Source organism: Callorhinchus milii, unplaced genomic scaffold (genome assembly GCF_018977255.1).
Source record: "Callorhinchus milii isolate IMCB2004 unplaced genomic scaffold, IMCB_Cmil_1.0 Scaffold3, whole genome shotgun sequence".
Lineage (NCBI taxonomy): Eukaryota > Metazoa > Chordata > Chondrichthyes > Chimaeriformes > Callorhinchidae > Callorhinchus > Callorhinchus milii.
In genome coordinates, this window is record NW_024704744.1 from 65,280,312 (window position 1) to 65,306,436 (window position 26,125).

General features: G+C 39.0%; 1 protein-coding gene across 2 annotated transcripts in view; it reads left to right on the forward strand.

Moving 5' to 3' along the window:
- The window catches only part of mei4 (meiosis-specific, MEI4 homolog (S. cerevisiae)), a 94,055-nt gene extending 69,142 nt beyond the window's left edge, over positions 1-24,913 (forward strand). For both annotated transcript variants that reach the window (XM_042332696.1, XM_042332697.1), the window contains one exon: positions 24,592-24,913. In XM_042332696.1, the coding sequence (XP_042188630.1) occupies positions 24,592-24,834 (243 nt within the window). In that variant the 3' untranslated portion in view covers positions 24,835-24,913. The remainder of the gene's footprint in view (positions 1-24,591) is intronic.
- Positions 24,914-26,125: the final 1,212 nt, after the last annotated feature.

A 26,125-nucleotide genomic window follows, 5' to 3' on the forward strand; every position in this document is an offset into this window, starting at 1 on the left:
CAATCAATTATCATTCAAATAAAATGCTATTTCGTGATAATTGGAATGAGGGTGAGTTCCACTGAACTTTAGCAATAGAATGCCCCTCCCCCAACAGCCCCCCTTCCCCATTTACCTGGAAATGTATGGTTGAATCAAGTTAATAACAATTTACAGCTGTATGGTTGTACGAGAGGCTTCTGAGGCAAGATGCACTGCTGTTGCTTTAGAGCAGATTCAGTGGAATGAAATGAAGCTTGGGCATTCTGATTGGCACCATGTAAATGACTGAACAGCCAAGTGACTTTGCTGCTGAAGTGTGAATGCAAGGTATTGACAGAACTGAACATTTTAACCAGTGTTGCCTTTGGGTGGTTGAGGTTGCTGTGATTAACTCATGATATATGGGCAACCCTAAAGTTGGAGAAACTGGTGGCAAAAATTGTAGCATTTGTGCGAGAAGTTTTGGAGGTTTATCATATTCAGCTGTTCTGTTTGAAAGGAGTTCACATCAATTGCTGCACTGATGCTAAACACTTGGTCTCCATACTAACCATTTTTCTGTCATATAAAGTTTACACCTGTTCACCTAAAGGGTGAATCAATCTGAGAATACCCTGATCTGATGGTAGATTTACTGTATGAGCATATTTTTTCAACACAGCAATACTCTCCCTAAAGCTTCTATATATAGTTTTTTACACGCAGCTCACCTGAGGGTACATTGTGAGGGGATGAGGAAATTCTCAGCATCTCCTTCATATGTATTAGGGGGATAGACATAATGTGAGGCTGCAGATCAGCTCCTCAGACTACACTTTTTCAGTGTGTTATTCTCAACCTAAAGAGGCTGGATCAAAACGTGTCTAAAGGTAAGGCAATACAACGTCACAGAACAGTGGTAGGATGCGGTCCTCTCAAATCCTATGCCTCAGTTTTCTGTATGAAAACCCAGTCAGTGCAGACATCTGGAGCGAAGCATTGCATGAGAAAGTTAATAGTACTCTAAAAAGCTATTAATTACCCTGGTGGTATATCCATTAACACCATTCCTGGGAATGTAACACTAATGTACCACAGAACAATTTTCTGAACTCTTGACTCTCCACTAACATTTGGATATTTGGCCAATAATATTAACATTAATGTTCGATCAAGCATGGAGCTCTGCATGTGCTGACACTACATTATTTGGTGTAAAGCCAGAAAGCGTATGACTATAAAACATGCGTATTTTAATATTAGTTTTTGAAATGTAGTCTAAGGTTGTATTGAGGTTGTGCTGTATACAATATTTCTGTTTTACTCATGGTGAGACTGGAAGCAAAAAGCCACAGAAATATAATCAAAATGTAAATGAATGCGGTATGTTGTTGCCTTGTGTTTCAGGTTCACCTGGGGCTCTGGTTGGTTGTATGATAGTTTAGCTATGTTAATAATTCGACGGTAAGAGTATAATGTTTATTCCACTAATATTAAATATATATATTTAAGACAAACAGTAAAGTTCAACAATCTGTATTGAAACCATATGACCATATGATAACACAACAGTCCGAACCATACAATGACACAGATATACAAATCAACTAATTGAGAAGCAACAGCATGCACTCAGGAATTGCTCAGTACTCCAGACAAAACAATAAGAAATCAGCCCCTAGAAATCCCTCAAGGACAACTGATTCTGTAATACAAAACTTAATAGGGACTAGTGCCCGGTATACCCTCGGACACATCCAATCTATACAAACAATGCTTAATCATGGAGCTATCACACAGAATCACAGAGAGTGGCTGCTGTAAACTCAACAGAAACAATCAGCTCTTAGCCCAGCACCTCACTCGTGCTGCCTAACCTGACTTCTGCGTTTCAAACGGACCAACTGTTACTTTCTCTTCAACCGTGCCTTCAGCTCCCCTCTCGACTCTCTACCCCCTCCTCGCTCCCTCCCTTCCCTCCCTTCCCCCTGACCATTTCCCCCCTGCTCGGGTCCCGACCCAACTGTCCAGCGCCTTGGGACGTCCTCCTGACGTGAAAGACGCTCTATAAATGAAATCTTGTTGTTGTTGTACTGTTATTACTTCTCTGTCTAGCAAACGGAACTGAAAACATATTACCCACTATTCCTCCTCTTTCACTTTTAATGGTCACTTTCTTACTGGAGGTACATTCCCTCCCCCTGTACATATACATAGATACAGTAGAATCAACATCGATTTCACTGGGAAGTGTGCTGACCCTCTGCACAACTCCAACTATTTCAAAGTTACATCTTTTATAATAATAATAATCCTTGCATTTGATATAGCGCTTTTCACGTTGGGAAGACGTCCCAAAGCGCTTCACAGAACACACTGTAAAGTGAATTGACTGTATATTTGTGGGCGAACGAGGCAGCCAATTGCACACAGCAATGTTCCACAAACAGTCGTAGATTGAAAATGACCAATGTTTTATTATTATTTTTGGTTTTGAAGGGATTATTATTAGGCTCTGTGTGGAGTAAGGAAACTTGCCCAAGGTTTCGCCCTCTGCCTGGAATTGAACTCAGGTCTCTCGCTTGCAAAGCGAGTGCTCTAACCACTGAGCTACAGGACTCCATGTATTTCTAACTCCACCTCCCCTTGTCACAGAGATAGCCCCCACCCTTCGCAGGCTGCTTTGCACAGAGAGAGATATGGACAACTTCTGGGCAGCCTCCCACAGCCTACTTGCTTCTCAGCCTTGAGATAGACAGGTGTCTGAGGCTGCAGCCTTTCCTTTCTGTGGTCCATTGTTCTTATATCTATGCTCAAGGACCCGATTGCTCATTATCTCAGAGGAGTGAAGATCTTCCCAGGAAAATGTAATCAGATGCTAACCTCAACCCTACTTTTAACACCCAATTCTTCTCGAACATTCGGTTGCTGCTGTCAATATACCAATGTATCCCGAGGTGATAGTCAGTATATTTCAACAGCTATGTCAGGTCATTTGTTTTCGATAATACAAAGTAAAGCCAGTTTATAATGATTTTGTCAGGAGGAAGTTAAGTCTTTGTAATGCACGTGATTTTAAACAGTTAAATGACTCAACTAATTGTTTTTATTTGAATATAGCTGAAGCTTTGTAGTAAAGATAGTTTGATTTACAATGAATTTCAAATGGTTACATCAGTCTAGTTATGTTGTTTGTTTTACAATTTGGTTAGAGACAAGTGCAGAAACTGACATTTTATGCGATGTCTACATTAGTTGTAATGATGAATAAACCTTTCTATTTTACACAATACACATTAAAGATTTGGATAAGGACATTCCATGGTTCGTATCAGAAGTTTGCTGATGACACTAAATAGATGGATTGGCAAATTATGAGATTATTAGAGAAAAGATTGGACCACTACAGATTTGAGGTTTAATAATAATAAATATGAAGATAAATATGCATTTCAGGGGGAAAAAATAGGGAGTGAAAACATAATTTGGACAAAAGCACTCAATGAAGTGAAGGAGAGATTTGGGGAGATAAACACATAGATGATTATAAATGGGATGGCAGTTACGAAATGCAATCAATAAAGTAAATAGAGTACTGGGATACTCTATCATATTAGAATTGTTAGAATTAGAATTGTATACAACCAAATTATGTAGATCTAAATCTTTCATCTACTCTGTTGCTTTTTATATTGTTTTCACCATCAACATTGTTGCTCTGGATTGATCGTAAAATTAAGCAAAAATATAACAGTGAGAACAAATAATTCAAACGTATTTTTCTCCTGTACACCCATTATTTTACTTAATAGTACGGTAAAACTTGCAAAAGTCTGATCTGTATAAATCGTATAATTGACTAAGTCGTACATCTGCTTGAATCGCATTCAAGAGTTTATATTCTGTGCAAGTTTGACATAACTCATAAGTCATATTAAATGTATGATCCTAACTAATACAATTTATGTGAGGTTTACTGTAGATGATACTCAGTTTTTTAAAATCATTTGTTCTGTTAAATATTTTTAAAATTATTTCTTCTGTTAAATATTTAATGCACTGTAAATCTCAACCTATATCTCCTGCACAGTGTTAATTCATGCCTGGTTAAATTAGGAGTCCACATGGATGAGTTGCATTTATTAGCAGTGAATGTACTGTCACAGTCCCTGTAAATTATGATTGAAGTACATACTTCTCTGGCACTCACATTGTATGTAGTGGGCTGGAGCTGTTGATGCCTTCCCTGCTCCCAAGCTGGAGAGTTCTGCTGTAAAAAAGACATGCACCCACGTTTTCTACTTGAGAAATCTTAGGTTGCAGCGGCAAATAAGTGCTTTTTCTAGGAACATTCCTAGGAACATCACTCTGTGTGCCCTTCTGTCTCACCCTCTCTCTATCCGAATTTAAGTCCTACCTTAAAACCTACTTCTTCAACCATGCCTATGGTCACCTTCCACTTCTGCTTCCCTATTCAGTTTCTGATCCAGTCATTGTAAGGCGCTCTGAGCCATCACCCTATTTGAAGGGTGACTTATACAGTAAATGCAAGTTGTTGTTGTGCTCTAACCTGCCCCTATTTTGTCACCTCTCTGCTGGACTACTCTAACACCCTCCTCGCCGGTCTCGTATCCACTACCATCCATAAAATCCAAATCATTCAAAACTCTGCCGCCCGCATTCTCACCCGCACAAAACTCCGCTCCCCGATCACCCCAGTCCTTACCAGACTGCACTGGCTGCCTATCCCAGAGAGGATCGATTTCAAGATCCTCACCCCTGTATTCAAGTCCTCTGCACCCCCCTACCTCTCTGACCTCCTCTCTCCTCAAAACAGTACCCATTGCCTTCATTCCACCGGGTCTGGCCTCCTCCTCGTCCCCCGAGTCCTCCGCTCTGCCCTCGGCAGCCATGCCTTCAGCCACCATGCCCCGAGGCTCTGGAACTGCCTTCCTCACTCCCTTCATCTCGCCCCATCTCTTCCCATTTTCAGGTCTCTGCTGAAGATCTTTCTTGCAACAAAATAGGCAGACCAGAGAGAGAAAAGGTACGTTTGGGACCCAGATTATGTGGTAATGGTCACAGACGAGGGGGAGGGGGAAGGTGAGCTGTTATGGTCTGAAATTGTTGAAATCAATGTTGAGGCCAGAGGGCTGTAAGGTCCCTAGCAGATAAGTGAGGTGCTGTTCCTCGAGCTTGCATGGAAACAGACCACTCGAGTGGGAGAGTGAGTTGAAAAGGCAAGAAACTGGAAGCTCAGGGTTTTGCTTGTGGCTTTATCCCTCCCACTCGTACTCTGACCTCTCCATCCACGGTCTCCTACGCTGTTCTAATGAGCCACAGCGCAAGTATCATCTGGGGCCCAGACACCTTTGCTCTTTCTGGTCTGCCTATTTTGGTGCAATTTTTCCCCTCCTTTGTTTTGCATTATTAACACCTATATTCCTCTGTTTTGTTGCAACCTCCCCCCCCTTTCTTTTGCATCATTAACACCTCTTTAACCCATCATCCTCTGTCCTCTACCCCATTTTCTCCTTTATCTTCCTTGCCCTGCCTCCCCCCTCCCTGTTAGCCCTTGCCCCAGTTCTGACGAAGGGTCATGGACCCGAAACATTGACTCACTTTCCTTTCTCCATAGATGCTGCCTGACCTGCTGAGTGTTCCCAGCGACTCCTGTTTTCGTTTTCAGATTTCCAGCATCTGCAGTATTTTACATTTTGCCTACTTCATGTGACCTTTACTATCTGCTGAACTAGCCATCATTATGGCATTGGCAAATTCAGGGCAGTTTTATGCTGAAGTTCTGTACCTATATGGAACTGCTCAAACCCTTTCCAAATTGGAGTCTTCCAGTTGGTACATAGAAGGAACATCCTTAATAATAATAATAATAATAATCCTTGCATTTGATATAGCGCTTTTCACGTCGGGAGGACGTCCCAAAGCGCTTCACAGAACACACTGTAAAGTGAATTGACTGTATATTTGTGGGCGAACGCGGCAGCCAATTGCGCACAGCAATGTCCCACAAACAGTCGTGGAATGAAAATGACCAATTTATTATTGTTTTGGTTTTGGAGGGATTATTATTAGGCGTGTGGAGTAAGGAAACTTGCCCAAGGTTTCGCCCTGCCTGGAATTGAACTCAGGTCTCTAGCTTGCAAAGCGAGTGCTCAAGCACTCCTTCCCATCCTTCCCATCCATCCTTCCCAGCAGCCTAACTCACTCTGCACCCATTTGTCCCTACAGCAACATCCACAACCATATTTTAAAAAGATATTTTGAAAGCACTTTGCAATCACCATATGGATATTTTCATTAAAAGCACTATAGATTTTTAGGGATATTTATTAATTAATCATTTAAACAATTTCCCTCTGGAAAGAAGCAGCAGCCAAAAATATTTACCTGATTACTGTGTATTGTTGATAAAGATAAAATAACTTAAAAAGTAGTATGATTTTTCAGATTCCATAGAACATGTAAACAGTACTTTAAGATACATCAAGGCAACACCGCAAAAGAGCACAAATTCAGGGTTGGAAATTGCAATGTCAAATCAGACAACAAGAAGTATTTCTTTACACAAAGGAATTAACCACTGGATTAGATTGCCCACAAGGGTGGTTGAAGCTAGGACACTGCAGTCATTTAAGAAACGGCTTGATGGTCTCAAAACCCTCCTCTTCGACTGATCCTTTGGCCACCCTCTTACCATCCTTGCCCTTCACCCTCCCCGATCCGGACCCCCAGCTCATATCCAAATCCCTGCCTGTCCAGCGCCTTGGGACGTTCTCCCGACATGAAAGGTGTTTTACAAATGTAATTTTGTATAATAGAAGGACAATAGTAGAATGGGTATTCTGGAAGTATTTGGTCAAACAGGGAGAAAAGCCTTCTTCATCCAAACTTCACTTGTGATATTTTGAATTGTACACATCCCCTCAATGATTAATTTTATAAAGCAGAATTGGAAATATACATGGAACAATATATTATTGCTTCATCCAGAATATTATTGGAACAAAATAATAAGAAATCTGTCTATCATCTCAAGATGGAAAAAAAAAGCACGGAAACTAGAAATAAAAATAGAAAGCACTGGAAGTGCACAGCAGTAAGTCAGCATCTGAAAGAGAAAGGTAGGCTAATGTTTCACGTGTGATCCTACATCAGGAATAGCAAAGAGCACAAAAATGCACTGGAAAGTACATATTTCAAATAGAATGAATCTATCGGCATATCTAGAATTTATAAATTAGTTTTGCTTTCAACCATTTAAAAAATGTAGATTTTTTTTAGTTGTTTTGTGCTTATGAAGAGAGATGACGTTGCTGAAGATTAGAGCATTTATTTTATGCTTTGCCCCCTAATGCTCCTAGCTCATGCATATTGCAAGCAGAATGCAGAATAGTCAGAGGTCTTTACTCTTCCCCATCATAACTCAAAACAAGATGAGGAATTCCTATATGGAGTAGATTCAGCACAATTGGACTCCTGCTGTATAATTCAAACATTGGGAATATTTTGTCTAACTGGCAGATATTTTTATATTAGTAATTAATTCCCAAACTGAAGAAACGTCCTGCAGTTAAGAGACAGAATTGTCTATTTTCATATTTTATTTTAACTTAAAAAAGAGAGGAATAATATTATTGATGTCTGCCTGTGCCACTACACACAGGGCAGCTGAGAAGATTGCTTTATTTTGGTATGTTGTGAGAGCACTGCTGTTGTCCAGTAATTGGGTATGTTTTTGGCAACTGGCCCACTGTGCTTAAGATTAATTGTTCATTCACATCAGGGTGTTTGTGGAATGTGCCTGCTGTGTTTTCCTACAGCATCACATCTGCTGTGTTCTCCTACATCATCATTTTCCTACAGCAACAACTAAAACAAACAGAGACGGTTGTGAATTTTAACTCATCTTTGCAAAGAAGTGCTTTCTCGTCTGGGTGCTGTCAGGCAGCCTAGGCTGCCAGGCTGCTCATAAAAGCAGCAGCACTCTCTAACCTGCATACTAATAATAATCCTTGCATTTGATATAGCGCCTTATCATATCGTCACAACGTCTCAAAGTGCTTCAAAGGATATACTGTAAAGTAGTTTGACTGTATTTTGTGGGTGAAATGTGGCAGCCAATTGCACACAGCAATGTCCCACAAAGAGCCTTTGAATGAGTGACCCATTTTATTTGGGTGATTTGTTAGCCAGGAAATTGGGAGAAACTCCCTTTTTGAATAGTGCCATGGGATCTTTAACATCCACCTGAACAGGCATCTGAAGGATGGCACCTCTGACAATGCAACACCACCCACTCCAGCACTGCATTGGAGTGTCATCTTAGACTAAGTGATTCCAAATCCTGACGTGGGGCTTGAACCCACAACCTTCTGACTCAGGAGAGTATGACTGAGACAGGTTGACACACAACAGTAATGAGCCATGTCAAACAGCCTTTAAATCAAATTTAAGGTCTATCAAAACCTTTTGAGTTTTCCAAAGGTAGGATTCAAATAGGAAAGAGGGAAGTCTTTGCATTAAAGAGTTAAAGACAGGCTAAATTTAACACAAAGAGTTAGAAAAGATAAGTTAAATTAGATAGAAATCACTTCAAATAAACTTCAAATAGGGACCAGTTGAAGTGTTCAATTAAATTAATGTTGTAATGAGTTGTGTTCAATTAGCTGCTGAATTACAATTGTCTTGCAGGAAGCTGCGCTGCCTTTTAAGGTTCATCTTGCATTCGTATAGTTTCTCAGTGAAATGTATTTTTTTCAGTGTCACAGTAGCCAGCATTTGATATTGTGCTTTATCCTTGCATTTGATATAGTGCTTAGTAGTAATTTGTTTCTATAATGACTGCCTATTTATAGACAAATTTGTCAGTCAATTTGCGCACCACAAACAATCATTTTTCATGCCATTTTTCATATGGGGGGACTGTTGGCCAGGACACTGGGAGAAACTTCCCTCTCTTTTCGGATAGTGCCATGGGATCTTTAGCATCCATCCACATGAACAGGTAGACTGGTCATCTGAAATTATCTCAGACAGTCCAGCACTCCCCCAGCCCTGCACTGGAGTGTCAGCCTATGCCATGAACTCAAAAAGTCTAATTCATTGAATACTTATTTTCTTATAGTATGATTCTAACAGCCGGATTTACACCTGATGCTTTGGTAGTGAGGTTTAATATGCATTATTAAAAGGAGTTTCACTTCATAGTTGTTTGTTGGACCTTACAAAGGTCAAAAAAGAGAATTTAGGAGGAACTACTTTAGGCAGGGATTTTGAAACTTGCTACCTGAAGAGGTAGTTGCATCAGACAGTGTAGATACATTCAAGAGGAAGCTAGACCTTCACACGAGGGAGAGGGAAATAGGAGAAAATGGGAGGGAGTAAAGGAATGGGGGGAGACTCGTGTAGAATATAAACACTGCACAGACTGGTTCTGTCAAGTGGCCTGTTTCCATGCCGTATTTTCTTTGTAAGTAAAATATCTTTTTGCAATTGATATAGCGTCTTTCACATCGAGGGGACACCTGAAAGCACTTCACTGTAAAGTGTAGTGACTGTATTTTGTAAGAGAATGTGACAGCCAATGTATGTACAGCAGTGTCCCACAATCAGCTATTAAGCAAAAATAAACGTTTTTTTAAAATCTGAGGGTCAGGACACCAGGAAAACTCTCTTGAGATGCTATAAAAGATCACTTTCTTTCTGTAATAAACCTCTCTCTCTCTCTGGCCTCTTTTTTTTCTCTCTCTCTCTTCCAAAAGCTTAGTGTGTAACAAACATGACATGGGACTCACCACATATTTATGAACAGCAGTGATGGAAAGATGTCTAAGCTGAATGCGGGAATAGAAAAATAACAACTCTTTAAACTTAGATACGGGTTTTCTTTTGGTTGGTTGGTACATATTGTTAATATATTATTTGACACTACTCCTTTGAATCAGGTTGTGATAGATGACAAAAGCATGCATTATGCATGTTTGAAGAAACTTTAGTCACAAGTATTTTTTTTAACTACATTAAAATTAACTGCAACAACAGAAATTATTTTTGCAATTGTGCACAAGGCAGAGCAGAATGACAATTATTGCCCATTGATCATCCAGTAGAAGGGTTTAATAATGTCTTTCGCAGATTAAAATCTTGACCATATTTTAGGTCCTAAGGATTTATTGTTTTGCAGATATTAATCAGTGTTGCTTTGGATACTGTCACTAGGAAGATAAAATCCAGTGAAACCAATAACACAAATACAAAGAATTTAATATGTATAGAATATACAGTTAGCTGTGGCCTTTCCTGTCACTGAAATCAAGTGCTATTATTACACGTGCTATTAATATGAAATTAATATCAGCTACTTTCACATGTTATACTGATGCTGAACTCATTGATTTTCAGGAAAGCAAAAGTAGTATAATATATGGAAAACTTCAGAAATGGTTATAAACACAAAGCTAAAACTGCTCAAGACTGATAATATTAATAATCCATACATTTGGTATAGTACCTTTTACATTCAGCAGGACAAAGCGCTTTCACAGGATATACAGTACTGTAAAGTATAGACTGTGTGCTGTGTCCTTTGGAGGTACATGCCTCAGAATACTGTCAAATTACTAAAGTTATCTCAAAGTATCTGAAATGACTGGTACGTGAAAGCTACTGAACATAAAGGCATGACTTTCGTTTTGCAAAAAACAAAAAGGCCTGATTGACAATTTTTTTTAATGAAACAAACTGAAAATTACACTCTGCTCATTCTTAAATGTGGGTTGTGAGAAAAAGGAAAAAGGAATTTGTTAGCGTTAATGAAAATGTTGCTGCTGCCCTGAGGTAGTGAGAATGTGACCCTCCTCAGACAGTTAATCAGCCATTCAAGTGATCTAAATATCACTTGATGAGGGCTGATTAAGTAAATTGGGTACGTTCACACTGGAACAGAGGAGATTGAGAGGTGACATGATTGCTGTCTTTACGACGCTAAAGGGGTTAGACAATATAGTTCATGACGGGCTGTTTCAACTTGTCCAGAATAGTAAAACCAGAGGACATGGCCTGCGATTGAAGGGGGGAATCTACACAAACACTATTTCAGTGAGCGAACAGTGAACCTGTGGAACAGGCTCCCTAGGGAATTGGATGAAGCAGAAAATGCTGATTCCTTTAAACACGGATTAGATAATTGTCTATTAACCAATAACATTATGGGATATAGTACATAGGTAGTTTGGGACATATGTGCATGCGACCACCAGGAAGGTGGAAGGCGAAATAGATGGACCTTGGTCTTTTTTGGTTTTAGGTCATTCCATCGTTCTCCACAATAAGTAAACTTTACATGATTCATGATTCACAGTGTTAATGCTGTCTGTGCTACACAGGAGATCTAGCTGGCTGTGCAGAAAAATCTGCACTACTTAATAATAATATACTGCAAAGTAGAGAGACTGTGGCTGAATGTGGCTAATAATAATAATCCTTGCATTTGATATAGCACCTTATCAAGTCGTTGAGACAGAATATACAGAATATATTGTAAAGTGAACTGACTATATTTTGGGCACAACACAGCAGCCAATTGTGCACAGCAGTGCCCCACAAACAGCCATGAAATTAATGACAAATTTTATTTGGGGAATTGAAAGACACTCAAGGTATGCTGTATCATCTTCCACACAACTATTGTGGTAGAGCACTGGTTCTCTGTAACGTTCTCTGTTATAGAGCCCATGGCAACATCAGTGGCATCTCCAGTGGAAAGCTCCCTATCGGGGGCCATAGATAGAGTAAGAGCATCTAATGAATTAACTATTTCCACTGTAGAGATATTGGGGTTAATGCTCCTCAGTGCATTCATGGTTTCAATTCTCTTGAGTACAGTTGCAGGGAAGTGTAACAGAGATTCAGAAACCTCATCTAAGCCCAATGTTCTATGCTCAAACAGAACAGTAGGTATCTTGAGGATATGTTTGTTGTTTGTTTATGTATCTTGCCTTCTATCAGTCTTTAATTTTGTTTGAAGCAAATCAGCAGCACTAATCCACCCCCTCTAAAATGATAATAATAATCCTTGCATTTTGATATGGCGTCTTATTATGACTTTGAGACATCTCAAAGCACTTCACAGAACATACTGCAAAGTGAATTGACTGTATATTTTATGGGCGAAACACAGCAGCTAATTGGGCACAAACAGTCATGGATTGAGTGACCAAATTATTATTATTATTATTATTATTATTGGAGTCCTGTAGCTTAGTGGTTAGAGCACTCGCCTCTCAAGCGAGAGACTTGGGTTTGATTTCCGACAGGGCGAAACCTTGGGCAAGTTTCCTTATTCCACACGCCTGATAATAACCCCTCAAGAAAAGAAAACAATAATAAATTGGTCACTTCAATCCAAGACTGTTTGTGGGACACTGCTGTGCGCAATTGGCTGCCACGTTTCGCCCACAAATATATATAGTTAATTCACTTTAGAGTATATACTGTGAAGTGCTTTGAGACATCTAGGAGACGTGAAAAGCGCTATATCAAATGCAAGAATTATTATTACTATTACTATTTGGGGTTTTCTTTAAGGGATTATTACCCCGGAAAAGCCATATGTTTTGAAACATGGCAAACAGAGAAACCCACAGTATGCTAGGAATGGAGAGCTTTGATGTGTGCCACTTTGACACATCACTGCATTGAAGATATCAAATGAAAGCCCCACAGACAATAGAAAAGGAAATTAAGGAGTTGAAAGAAACACAGGGAAGACTGGTGTTGACTGCAAGTGCTCTTTGTTCTCAGTGACTTTGGAGAATGGTGATGAGCAGTTTCGTTCAGGGATTACTGAAGGAACAAATTGCAGCTTGCTATAAGAATCATAAGTTGATAGATGTGTATTGTCAGAGGAGAAATTGAATGCCCCAGAATTTAAATTCAAAGTAATGTTGTCCAAAGTTTGTTTCAGCATGACTGCTGCTGTTTATTTACCTTAAACTGCTATGAATCAAACAGACTCAACACGGTATTCCAAGCTTTTATTTTCAAATTTGTCGTATCTATAAGCCAGTGGCTTTCATTCCAAGTTGCACGTATTGGCACTTCCAATAGAAATCATATGGCAATACTGCAAACAAATTCACTGTGGCCAGGCTCCAATGTCTCCTATTGATCCCGCTGTATTGCTTTCAGAGTCCTTGCCCTCACCTACAAACTCCTTCATGCACTAGCTCCTCCTTATCTCTCTGATTTCCTTTTACCCCATTCCTCTGCTCGCCCCCTCCACTCGACTAACTCTTGCTTGCTGCAAGTTCCTCATCCCAACCATTGGTGTCTGAGCTTTCAGATTCTATACCCCCGACTTCTGGAATTCCCTCCCTGTGTTAGATGTTAATGGCCGTAAATAAAGTAAATGTCACATAAGTCGTATCAGTCAGGACCATAGTATTTAATATGACTTACGCAAAGTCCGAGTTGCATGCAAACTGTATAACTCATATAAAATCTGATTTAATCAATAATCTACACTGCACGTGTACAATTCAATGGATAAGGTAAGTGCGCATGCCGTGACGGGTCAAGACTATGCTTCCTGCGATTCAATGCATCTTGATCCATTGCTACATGTGTACTTATCGCCACATTTCACTTCCCCAAGTATTGGAATCGCATTGAATCACGGGAAATTAAGTTCTTCTTGCATGCGTCAATGGATCAAGACTAAGTTTCCTGTGATTCAATTCAGCCGGCTGGTAAGTGCACGTGCAGGATGTTATTTCCTGCATTTCAATGCCGCCAATAAGTGTGGGAGTAATGGAGGATCACGGAGCGGCATTACGAGTAGTGTAAAGAAATCAAAGTGGTTTTGATAGGAAACTGAATGGTATTCGGATGAGTGTATGACTTAGGCGATTATATGATTTATAAAGGTAAGACATATCCGAGTTTTACTGAATTCGTCTCAATCTGAGAGAGAAAAATAGTGATGCCACAATCTCCCACTTAAATACAACGTACTGGCACCTTTGTTGCTTTGGGGCAAGCGCACTTACCTTATCCATTGAATTGTACACGTGCAGTGTAGATTATTGATTAAATCAGATTTTATATGAGTTATACAGTTTGCATGCAACTCGGACTTTGCGTAAGTCATATTAAATCCTATGGTCCTGACTGATACGACTTATATGACATTTACTTTATTTACGGCCTTAACAGTTGTGATTGCGAACACGAAGGTACTGAAGAGGGACCAGGAGCATGGTTCAAAATACACTGCTTTATTCACTACAACATGGAGGTTGTTCAGGGCGAGTGGGTAATTTTTAATGCTGTTCTTTAAATAAGGAATGTAATGTAAAATAATTGTTATGGACTAAGCGCTATTCAGTTTGTAACATCAATAGTGGAACCTTAAATTATGATTTGAGATTGTAAATGTAAGATTCTAAGGCTGCGTCACAATTATTTATAAACGTGCACAGAAAAATGTAGCTTAGGTACTGAATAGAACAGAATTTAATTTAGCCGATAGTAACAAATTTAACTATATGACCAAGATTAATTTCCAAAGTAAAAAATATACAGAAAAATCTCATATTTTGAAGAAATCGTCATCTTCGCTTTGAATGTTTCTCAGACGCGGCACAGAATTTCCATGGCAGCTGTCAGAGGAATAATGTGAAAATCTTTTAAAAGTTGCATAATGTTGCCAGAAACCCTGTTTTGAATATTTATTGCATCTGGGCTCCTCTTCTTGGTTCACTTGAAGCACGTATAATCAGTACTGTGTGAGCAGCCAACTTGGCATTGCACGTAAACCCACAAGACAAGCCTACAATAATAATAATTATGATGATAATAATCCTTGCATTTGATATAGCTCCTTATCACATCTTCTTGACATCTCAAAGTGCTTCACAGAATATACTGTAAAGTGAATTAACTGTGTATTTTGTGGATGAAAATATACAGTATAAAAATATAAAAGCTTATATGGTATTGTGGATTGTATTTTGAGTAAGTAAGGATGCTGATCCCTGAAGATACTGTTGAAAGTATTGTCGGGAATAGACTGGGCATAAGATTGATAACCTAGTATACATGAATATCTAGCACTTTATAGTGTCTTTTCACTTTGAAAAGTGCTTCACAGGTAATTAGCTGACTATTTGTGGACAAAATCTGTGGTGCTGACATCCGTGGATGCACTCTACACCTCACTGAGCCAAATTTGGCATCTTGTTGACCCTCAGCTGTCCTTTCTACCAAATATCTGTGCCAGGCCTCGTTCTGGCTTCTCCCACCTCTACAACATCACCCGGCGCCACCACCACCTCTCCCCTCAATCCCCCAAGACCCTCATCCATGCATTTATCACATCCAGGCTCGACTAAGCTAACTCCCTGCTTCTAAACTCCTCCCTCTGCAAGCTGCAGGCCGTTCAGAACTCTGCAGCTCGTGCCCTATCCCGCTCCAGACTCCGTGACCCTACAGCTTTGTCCTCGCCTGGCTCCCCAACCCAGAGGATAATCCTCGGCCTCGCCTTCAAAACCTTCCACGGCCTTGCTCTTCCCTACCTCTGTGACCAGCTAACTCCATATTGACCTGACCGCTCCCTCTGGTCAGCAGGCTCCTGCCTGCTCCATGTCCCCTGTGCAGCCCCCATCCCACCCCCACCATCAGCGATCGGGCCTTCAGCCTCTTTGCCCCCACCCTTCGCCTTGCTCCTTCCTTACCTCCTTCAAGGCCTGTCTCGACCCTCCTTTTTGACTGTGCCTTCAGTCACCTACTCTGATCCTCCCCGCCCTCCACCCCTCCTGATCCCAACCTCCAGTTTGGTTCCAAATCCTGACTGTCCAACACCTTGTGACATTCTCCTAACGTAAAAGGCGCTATACAAATGTAATTTGTTTTTGTTGATATCATTTGCTTTAGCTGTATCCCACAAACAGCTATGAAGTGAATGATTAATTTACCTGAATGGAAGTTAGCCAGCAGAAAAAGCCCTTCTCTTTTCAAATAATATTTTGGGATGTTTAGCGTCCACCAGAACAGACTGACTAGACTTTTAAAGATGCATCTGGGAAAAGAATCAACTGACAATGTAACATTTTCCCCATCTGACTTGAACATACAGTCTTCTGACCCAGAGGTGAGGTTGATACCAACTGAGTCAGGCTGCCTCATGCTGAATGCAATTCCAGAGCCCCATAGAGCAGAATCAAAAGCAAGTTGCCAACCAACTTATCTATTCAAAGAGTGTTTGCATTGTTTGATAGCTCTGACAGTTTTCATACTCAACTTCCCAGCAGAAGGCACATAGTATGTGTACTCTCTCCCTGTAGTGATGAACTTGCTTGCTCAATTCCAAAGAGTCTCAGGCGCATGAGCCAAGTGGGAAGAATCTGCACTCCCGACCAGTCTGCCCCTCAAAGTCGTGTTGGTTAGCAATGCTGGCTGGTCTCTCATGAACCTTGTGCTACAGGACTGCAGACCAGTGGGGTTCAGGAACCGGGTGACTGAGACTGCCACAGAGGATTGAGTCAATTGCTATCATCTGTTGTCAAGGATGACTTCTTGGAGCCCACTCAGCTGTGATGAGGGCCTGCTTACCTTTGCCCCAAGGCAGATAGACCTTTTTAACATATGTAAAAAATAGTAACTGCTGGCAGCCAATGGAGTATTTTAATGAATAATTTTGTGAAGGAAATCTTTTTAATCTTTGGCTTGATGAAAAGCAGGCATTGCATGAAATTAACACACCACATATTACAATTTGAACTTTTTGAATTGTTGGTCAAGAAAGGAGAATCCATCATAACAAACTTACTTTAATTTGATTGAGACCTAATTTAGTGCTGAATACGCTCTAGGATGGAACGTGGAATTTAAGAGTGACTGAAGTTTCACTGACACCTCAACACAATCCTATTCGACTTAAGAAGCTGCTCAGTCAAACTGTACAGCTTCACGACATACAGAGCAATGGTTTATTAAACCAACTCAGTAGATTTCAATTAAAAAAANGGTGCTGGCTTTCAACCAAATGGGAAATATGAGTGAGTATAATTTTGTATGAATATACCCGTTAGCTTCGATGGATCTTAGGCCACAAAAGGGAGTTCTATTCCATAACTGACCTGTTGATCTGAACCTGCAATGTTTGACACCCACAGCGGACAATAAAAATATGCAAAAGATTAATTTCCCAAACCAACCAAAAAAAAGTCTATACCCCTAACATAATTACTACCTAAGTATCTGTCAAATCTCTCTGTTAAACTTTTCGATTGATTTCACCTCTACACCTTTCTGGGGTAGAACAATCCACATCTTCACAAGCCTCTGGGAAGCACTGATTCCTGAATTCAATTCTAACTGTCTTGTTTCTGATTTTAAGGCTATGTCTCTCTGTAATGGATTCCTTTACCATGAAGGAAGCATCATCTACTATCTAACCTGTCAGTTTGTTTCATTATTTTGATTACTTCAATGAAATCGCATCTTAACCTCCTTGGTTCTAATATAATCCCAGTCTGCCCAGACTTGTCAGACCGGATGCAGTCTGACACATCTGTCTTTATCTGTAGTCCCAAAGTCTCTTAGCATAAAAACGTACGCCCCTAAATTAAAGTCAATCGTGTATAAAATAGCAGGAAAAACTCTCATTGTCCTGTAACTGAATATTCACTTTTATGGATTCTACAGAAATATCCAACACGATTATTTATGTTGCTATATAAAGTGCAAGTATTATTTTATAACAAGGTTTTGACAAAAATTTCCAAGTGGAAACTCCTCTCTCCCCCATTATCCTGAGTGCCATTGGCTCAAATCCCACTGAATTGAAACAAACTCTCAGTCTCTAGGCAGACACGGTGCTGGTATACAGCTGTACTATTAGAGGTGGCATACTTCAAATTATACAATAGTCTAAGGCCCCATCTCTTCGTTCATCAGTTGGGCATTAAAGATCTCATGACAGCATTCAAAATTAGGGGAATTTCAACCAGTGTGATGTCAAATAGTCCTTCAGACAGTTGTGGGACTTAGCTCTCTGCAAACTGCTATTGTAGTTGCCATCAAAAACAGTCACTACACTTGACAGTAATTAATTGTGAAGCTCTTTTTGATATTTCAATGTTAAAATCATTCCAAAGGTAATAGAGTGCTGTAGCTTAGTGGTTAGAGCAGTCGCCTTGCAAGCAAGAGACCAGGGTTCGCTTCCTGGGCTTGGCAAAACATTGGGCATGTTTTCTTACTCTGCACGCCTCTGTTTTACCTAGCAGTAAATAGGCACCCAGTTGTTAGTCGATTGGCGGTTCACTTTTCCAGGGATAAAAATCCCTTCAAAAATAAATAAATAATGATTTGGTCACTTAATCCACAATTGTTTGTGGGACACTGCTGTGTGCAATTGGCTGCTACATCTAGAGGACGTGGTAAGGTGCTTTATCAAATGCACAGATTATTATTTTTAATAATCATCAAAATGCACGGATTATTACTACTTCACAAAGATGTACATTTTTCCTTTCTTCTTTCTAATCTGCTCAAAAGCAGGCCTGGAAGTAAAGGTTACAGGCAGTGTTATCAAGTATGCAGTTACAGGCCTAAAACATTGTATAGGTCACTTGAATACTAAACAAGAGCAGTTAATAGGAGTTGCAATATCTGTATTTGTTACTGTAAAGAAGACTGTGCTCCAGTTATATACAGTAATGTGCAATTGACTGTTTTACCTTGAGCTCCAGATGTTCTTATAATAATATGTAATAATTCTTGCATTTGATGTAGCCTTTTACCACGTAAGAAAAGATTGTAAAAAAAAGGTTTGTGTGTGTGTGTAGCTTACTTTTGAGATCAATCTTGTAATGACTGAGTAACTAGTTGATTCACTAGAAAACAAAATTGGCCACTCAACCTACGACTGTTTGTGGGACCCTGCTGTGCTCGATTGGTTGCCACGTTTCGCCCACAAAATACAGTCAATCCACTTCACAATATATCCTGTGAAACACTTTAAAGCACCTCAATGATTTGATAAGGTGCTATATTAAATGCAAGTATTACTATTATTATTATCATAAAAAGTCTTTGTGTGCTTTTCAGGATTTTACTGTTAAAAGTTATGACTGTATTTGCAGGCAAATGTGGCAGCCAGTTTGTATCCCTCAAAAAGCCTGAAGTGAAGACCAATTTTATTTTGGAGAATTGTCAGCCATACGCTGGGAGAATCTCGCTTCACTTTCCAAATAATGTCATGGGATCTTCCAACAACCAGCTGAACAGATGGGGTCTCAGTTTAATGTCTCATCCGAAGGATGGCACCTCTGATAATGCAGCGCTCCCCCAGCACTGCATTAGAGTGCCAGTCTCGAATATGAGGTCAAGGTTCCAATATGTGGTGAAAGACCATTTGATTTCTTCCCTATTTTTGCTTCAGGAGAGTTTTGAACAGTGAACGATTTTCATTCAGATCCATAGGAATTTATAGTATTAATTAAATGCTATTCAACCCATCTTGTCTGTGCTGGCTCCCTACATACTCCATACATATTTCCTCTTGAAAGGTTGATGTGGATTCTACCTTGACTACTGCACCAGGTAGGGCATTCCACATCCTAACTATCCAAGTAAAAGAAAATCTTCCCAATTTTGTCCATTTTTGATTATCTTAATGTATGCCCTCGTGAGTCACTCACTCACTGACCAGGAAATAATTTTTCCCCATCTAATTTAACAAAACTGCTCATAATTTTTAAAAACTCTATTTGTTCATCCCTATTATCATCTCTGTTCCAATGAAAATAGAAATAGTTTCCCCAGTATCATCCAAATAAATCCTCTCTGCATCCTCCCTATAGCCGTGGCATCGTTTGTGAATTGGGGTGATCAAAACCGGTTACAATACTCTCTAACGTCAGCCTAACTAACTATTCACACAAGTTAAACACCATCTCTTTGCGCTGAACCTATACAGACTGTCACATTAATTCAGTATTAACGCAAATTAAGTAAAAGCAATTTAATTAAGCTCTTATGTTACTATTGAGAAGACAAGTTAGGAAACCATGAATATAATAAGAACATACCACTGGCAAAGAAATATTGATTTTAAGGAAATGCATTTGTAATGAATAAAATATGATGTTTTTTTATTATTTGTAGATCATAAGTTTAAATAATGCAATGTCATAATATTTTGTATGGCAGAGCTCTGCCACACAAAAATAGTGTGAGATTGTATTACTTACGACATGAATATGAATATTATTAGATATTTGTGTTATGCGGATTCAATTTTTACAATAGGTAAATGGATATGGTGCTGTTTTGACAACAGACTAAATTAGATCCAAATGTTACTCAGAAATAGTTAGATTAAAACATGAAGTTATTTTTATGATGCATAATATTAGAAATTACAACCATTTCTGTATCTGCTTATTATTGTCATTGTTGAATCTTAACAATTCAGTCAATACAGGATTTGTTTTAAATTACTAAGCTAGATAGGGAGTGACTCTTCCTTTTGAACCAGGGATCCAGAAATAAGGTAACATTCTCTTATTGTACAAACTTTCCACCATCTATATAATAATAATAATAATCCTTGAATTTGATATAGCGCTTTTCACGTCTTCTAGACGTCCCAAAGCGCTTCACAGAATACACTGTAAAGTGAATTGACTCTATATTTGTGGGCGAACGCAGCAGCCAATTGCGCAGAGCAATGTCCCACAAACAGTCGTGGATAGAAAATGACCAATTTATTATTGTTTTTGGTTTTGGAGGGATTATTATTAGGCTCTGTGTGGAGTAAGGAAACTTGCCCAAGGTTTCGCCCTCTGCCTGGAATTGAACTCAGGTCTCCCACTTGCAAAGCGAGTGCTCTAACCACTGAGCTACAGGACTCCACAATATATTTCTATATTGTAGAAACTAGCAATTAATTACTATCATTGTTCAATGGTAATAGAAACTAATCATTGGAAGAATCAGCAAAATGCGCACAACCATGTCCCACAAACATCTATGAAGTGAATCAGCAATTTTAAGTGGACCAGAACACCTGGGGTTAACCCCACCTTTTCTTTTCAAGTCGTGTCACGGGATCTTTAATGTCCACCTGTACAGACAGACGAGACCTCAGTTTAACATCCCATCTGAAGGATGGCACCTCTAGCAATGCACTACACTTCCAGCACTTCATTGGACTGTCAGCTTATGAGTTCAAAGCTTACTGTGTTGTGAACATGAAACAAGAAGAGAGACACTTGAAAATAAATGCAGATTTTACCCTTAAATTCACAGCATTTAGAATTAGTCATGAAATGAGATGTTTTCAGACACGACAATAAATTTGTAGAGCTAAAATATACCTTTTGAAGAGATAATGGAGGGATTAAGTTGTGGTATTTCTCAATGAGATTTCTTGGTATAGAAACAGTAATTGAGAACATCTTCCATTAACCAGAAGTATATTACACGTTGTGCAGGAACTATTCTGATCCAATCAACTTAATAATAATAATCCTTGCATTTGATATTGTGCTTTTCACGTCTTCTAGACATCTCAAGGCGCTTCACAGGATATACTGTAAAGTGAATTGACTGTATATTTGTGGGCAAAACGTGGCAGCCAATTGCGCACAGCAGTGTCCCACAAACAGTTGTAGATTAAGTGACCAAATTATTATTGGGTTTTTTAGGGGTTATTATCCCTGGGAAAGCGATCCGCCAATGGACTAACAACCAGGTTCCTTCTTACTGCTAAGTAAACAGAGGTGAGTGTAGTAAGGAAGCTTGCCCAACATTTCGCCTTGCTGGGAATAGAACCCAGGTCTCTCGCTTGCGAGGCGAGTGGTCTAACCACTGAGCTACAGGACTCCAACTTGTAGAGCAAAATTCCTCAGGGTCTCCAAGAAATAGAAATCATGCAAATTAGAACCCCACTGTACTTTTTTTTGGCCCTTATATGACAGAGTTGTGTGAAAGCCATTCACTATACTGTCTGACACTGCTTTCTACAACATTCCATCTTTCAGATTGTCCAATTATGACTTAATTTAATATAATAATAATAATAATCCTTGCATTTGATATGGCGCCTTATCACGTCTTTGAGATGTCTCAAAGCCCTTCACAGAATATACTGTAAAGTGAATTAACTGTATATTTAGTGGGCAAAACGCGGCAACCAATTACTCACAACAGTGTCCCACAAGCAGTCGTGGATTGAAGTGACCAATTTTATTATTAGAGGATGTCATTTTCCCCAAAACTCCTTTGACTACAGTAAAGCATTGTTTAGTAAGGTACAGGATTATGCGTTTGTTTTTAAATCACTTCCTATTCAGAGAACATTAATGGAAGAATTATATAAGTTGGTCCAGTCGGGGGGCACTGGAATATGTCTGATAGCACTAGTCTCAGTGAAGAGGCTACTCATCTGAATTGCTATTCGTGTTTTTTTTTCTATTTTTTATTGCTTCTGCAATGCATTATTAACCAAAGTCACTGTATTCATTCCTGTTGATTTAATTTCCTGTGAGTACTTCTGTGGAACTCTACTAGATCAGAGGTGGAATATTATTGCTCCTCATAATGAAAACCTGTCACTGAGCCTCTGACTGTTTCATATCAGAGCTATTGGGGAAACGAGAGTATATAATGAAATTTCAACCATTTTATACGGTATTGTTATTGCCTCAATACTAGATCGGCTACACAGGAAAAGTCCAACAAAGTTTTTACTGTTTGACAACTTTATGACCTTATTTATCTGGATTAGCCAGGTATGATTCTGAGCTGCCATGTGAAATTCAATGATAAGCAGTCTGACAGTGAGTCATTGTAATCAAATGGAAACTTACTAAAAAGATAATAGAGTGGCACAGGATATGACGGACTTACTGCTCAAAGCATTCACTGAAAAAAANCTATCAGAAGAGGCAGCATCACACTAAGAAAGCCATAGAAAATGTTATCATTCTTCACCCTCTCCCAGGACAAAAAATACATAAAACGGTTGTGAATTCACAGATAAAAGAAATGTTACAGTGCCTAGGACTCTGCAAACTTTTTTTTTACCTTTAATACGAAGATATTGGAATCTCTTTCATTTTCAGTAGGAGCTGAGCTGACATTTCAGCAATGTTTGACGAGTGGCAAGTATTGAATTGGTTAATAGTATTGTAGGTCACTATTATATTTAGAACCCGAAACCAAAGGGAGGTAAGGACCTAGAATGGCAAATAAATCCCATTCATTTTCTTGGCCAATGTCTAACCTCCGTAAAAGATCGTCCACAAAATATACAGCAATCCGCTTTACAATATATTCTGTGAAGCGCTTTGAGATGTCTCAACGACGTGATAAGATGCTGTATCAAATGTAAGGATTATTATTATAAAACCCTGCTGCATTTGAAAAGTTTGCAGCATTGTTTGAGGAACTTGAGTTGTGCCTGTGATGGGATTGAATTTGGCAGCAGTAGATTGGGTAGCGCAGCTCAGCAGAAGTTGACTTATTTCAATTATATTTACTGCTAAGTACTGAATTAAGAGAACCATTCCTTCTGCATCGCATTGATGTGAATTGAATCAATGGAGTCTAGGGGAATTTATTCCATTGCCTCTGTGGAACAGGACTTTCCACTCTGGTTTATTCATGGCTGAAAACGTGTTTGTAAAATTGATATATTTGTCTTCTCAATTACAGGACTTTGAAAAAGGTTTTGATATTTATTTTTCACAATAGTCACGAAATGTTTCACAATTTTTCACAATTTTTACAGCTAGAGTTAAGAACTAAAAACCCAAACTAAAGTGTTATTTATACATTAACCTTTCAAATTCATCTTGGATGCTGGAACTGTAATTTGTGAAGTATTGTTTGGTTGTGGAACTTTCAATCTGCTTTTAAAAGCTAATTTGATATTTCTGGGCTCTGATGAAACTCTTCTCTAGCTGTAGTAGTCTCCAAGATTTTTTGTTGTTTCTTCCATTCCACATATCTTCCTTCAACAAATCTTAACTCTTCCTGAAGACAAGATTTTCTAAGAATTGAATACCATTCTTCAAATTAAGTCTCTTTCAGCTCCTCTCTCACACGATATAAGGTGACCCTTTGCCTATCTCTGTCCTCTGACCTTTCTCCTTCCATCACAGCTTTCTCTGATTTATCAATTCTACTATAGTCATTTTGCCTCTGAACTTTCCTTTCTTATTTCTCTGCTCCAAGTACTCCATTCTATTGCTCTCCCTGAGATCTGCTCCCTGGCTGTTTGGTAATCAAGATTGTTTGCATGTCTTCTACTTTAACTCGTACTCCCTTGTATTTCTATTGGGAAATACAATTAAAAATGTCTGGAAAGTAACAGTTGAGAAGAAAATCGCTCACATTAGAGCTAAGGCCTAATCCTTCGTCTATATTTGTTAATAGAAACATTCCTTAGTATAATCTGATCGATTTTAAACCCAGAATTCTGCAAATGGGTGGGAACCATCCTAAGCCCTATTCTGTGAGTATGTGCCTAAAACTGGTTGAACAGGTTAATGTATAATCCTGTTATATTAATAATCAGTGTATTATATTTCCTCACAGAACCAAACCGGGTTTGATGTATCAGCCTACGAGAATATATACTATTTATTTTGGGTGTTCGAACAGCTTTTGCAGCACAAGAAGCCAGAAGAGAGTGGAGTCAGCATCATAGATTGTGCAGAACAGAAGCACTTTCAGCAGAGATTAGATAAGACAATACTTCACCTCGCAGATGATTTCCCTCTGTTTGCAGTGTACATGTGGCGACTGGGAGTTCTGTTAAACACTCCTTCACAGTCATGAGCCAGCTGAAACATCTTTCTATAATTTAACATATTGTTTTTACCTGTTTCAAACCATTAATGTGCTTCTTAAATTTATCTGCATTGAACATTTTTTGACATTTGATTTTATGGCTTATAAAATTATTAAAATAGCCATTGTTGCATTCATGTACAAAAAATCAGGAGGATTGTTGATATCTTCAAAGAACAATAAAGAACTTTATGTAACCTTACCTGTAGTTGACAGAACTGCACTTAAATTTGCTACATCTGTAGATGAAATTGTTCTCAACACAAGCTATTTGATAAGATTGGGGTGATGCATGTACCTGATAATACTAGTGAGCCCACTTAAATTGAAACCCAACTAATCGACTAGAACTAATAATCCTTGCATTTGGTGTATGTTCTTTCATGGTTAGGAGGACATCTCAAAGAGATTCATGGGATTTAACATGAAGTGTACTAACTTGTGTATTTATCGGCAAAAACAGCAGCCAATTTGGGCACAGCAATGTTTGTTAACAACAAGACGCTCATTTCCCAAAGCACTGTTATCACATCCGCTCAGTATAATAGCCAATGCTTGTGGCACAAAATAATTTTCCGAATTATACGGTTTCCATATTCACTGAACATTATTTTAAATTTGTTAAATTAGCCTGTGCTGGATTCACTTGCACAGTAATTTAGATTTGGTTGAAGCGATTAGATCAGCTTAAGATGCAATCTGTTCCGGAGGTTAACCATTGTATTTTGTATAATAGAAGATAGGCCACAAGCTAAATATAAAAACATTTCTGCTATAGCGTGATGTTTACATATATTTAGTTACTTACATTTTTCTCTGATTCAGCCATAGCTGAGGCATAGTGGGGGTGAAATCTTATGTCGATTGCATTAGGAAACACTACAAATTTCACACTGATGTGTCACGAGAAGAAACCAAACTGCGGGATGGGAGAGGGAAGTTCTAAAGTTTCCACAAGTTCAACGTTTTGGAGCAGAGGTGCAGATAGATAGGCCATAAAAAAGGGAATCCTTGTTTTTTGTCTTAAGATATAGAATACCAAAGCAAGGGGATAAACGTACATGACCTTAATTAAGCCACAACTCGCTTATTGTGAACAGATTTGCGCACTCCATTATAGGAATGATAAAAGCAATGGATAAGTTCAGCGTAAACTTAATTGGATGTTGTCGAAGGTGAGGGACTTGAGAAGATGGGGCTTATTTCACTGGAGCTGAGAAGGTTAATGGTGACTTGAAAAAGGTCTTCAAGATTATGAAGGATTATGGTAGAGTCAATA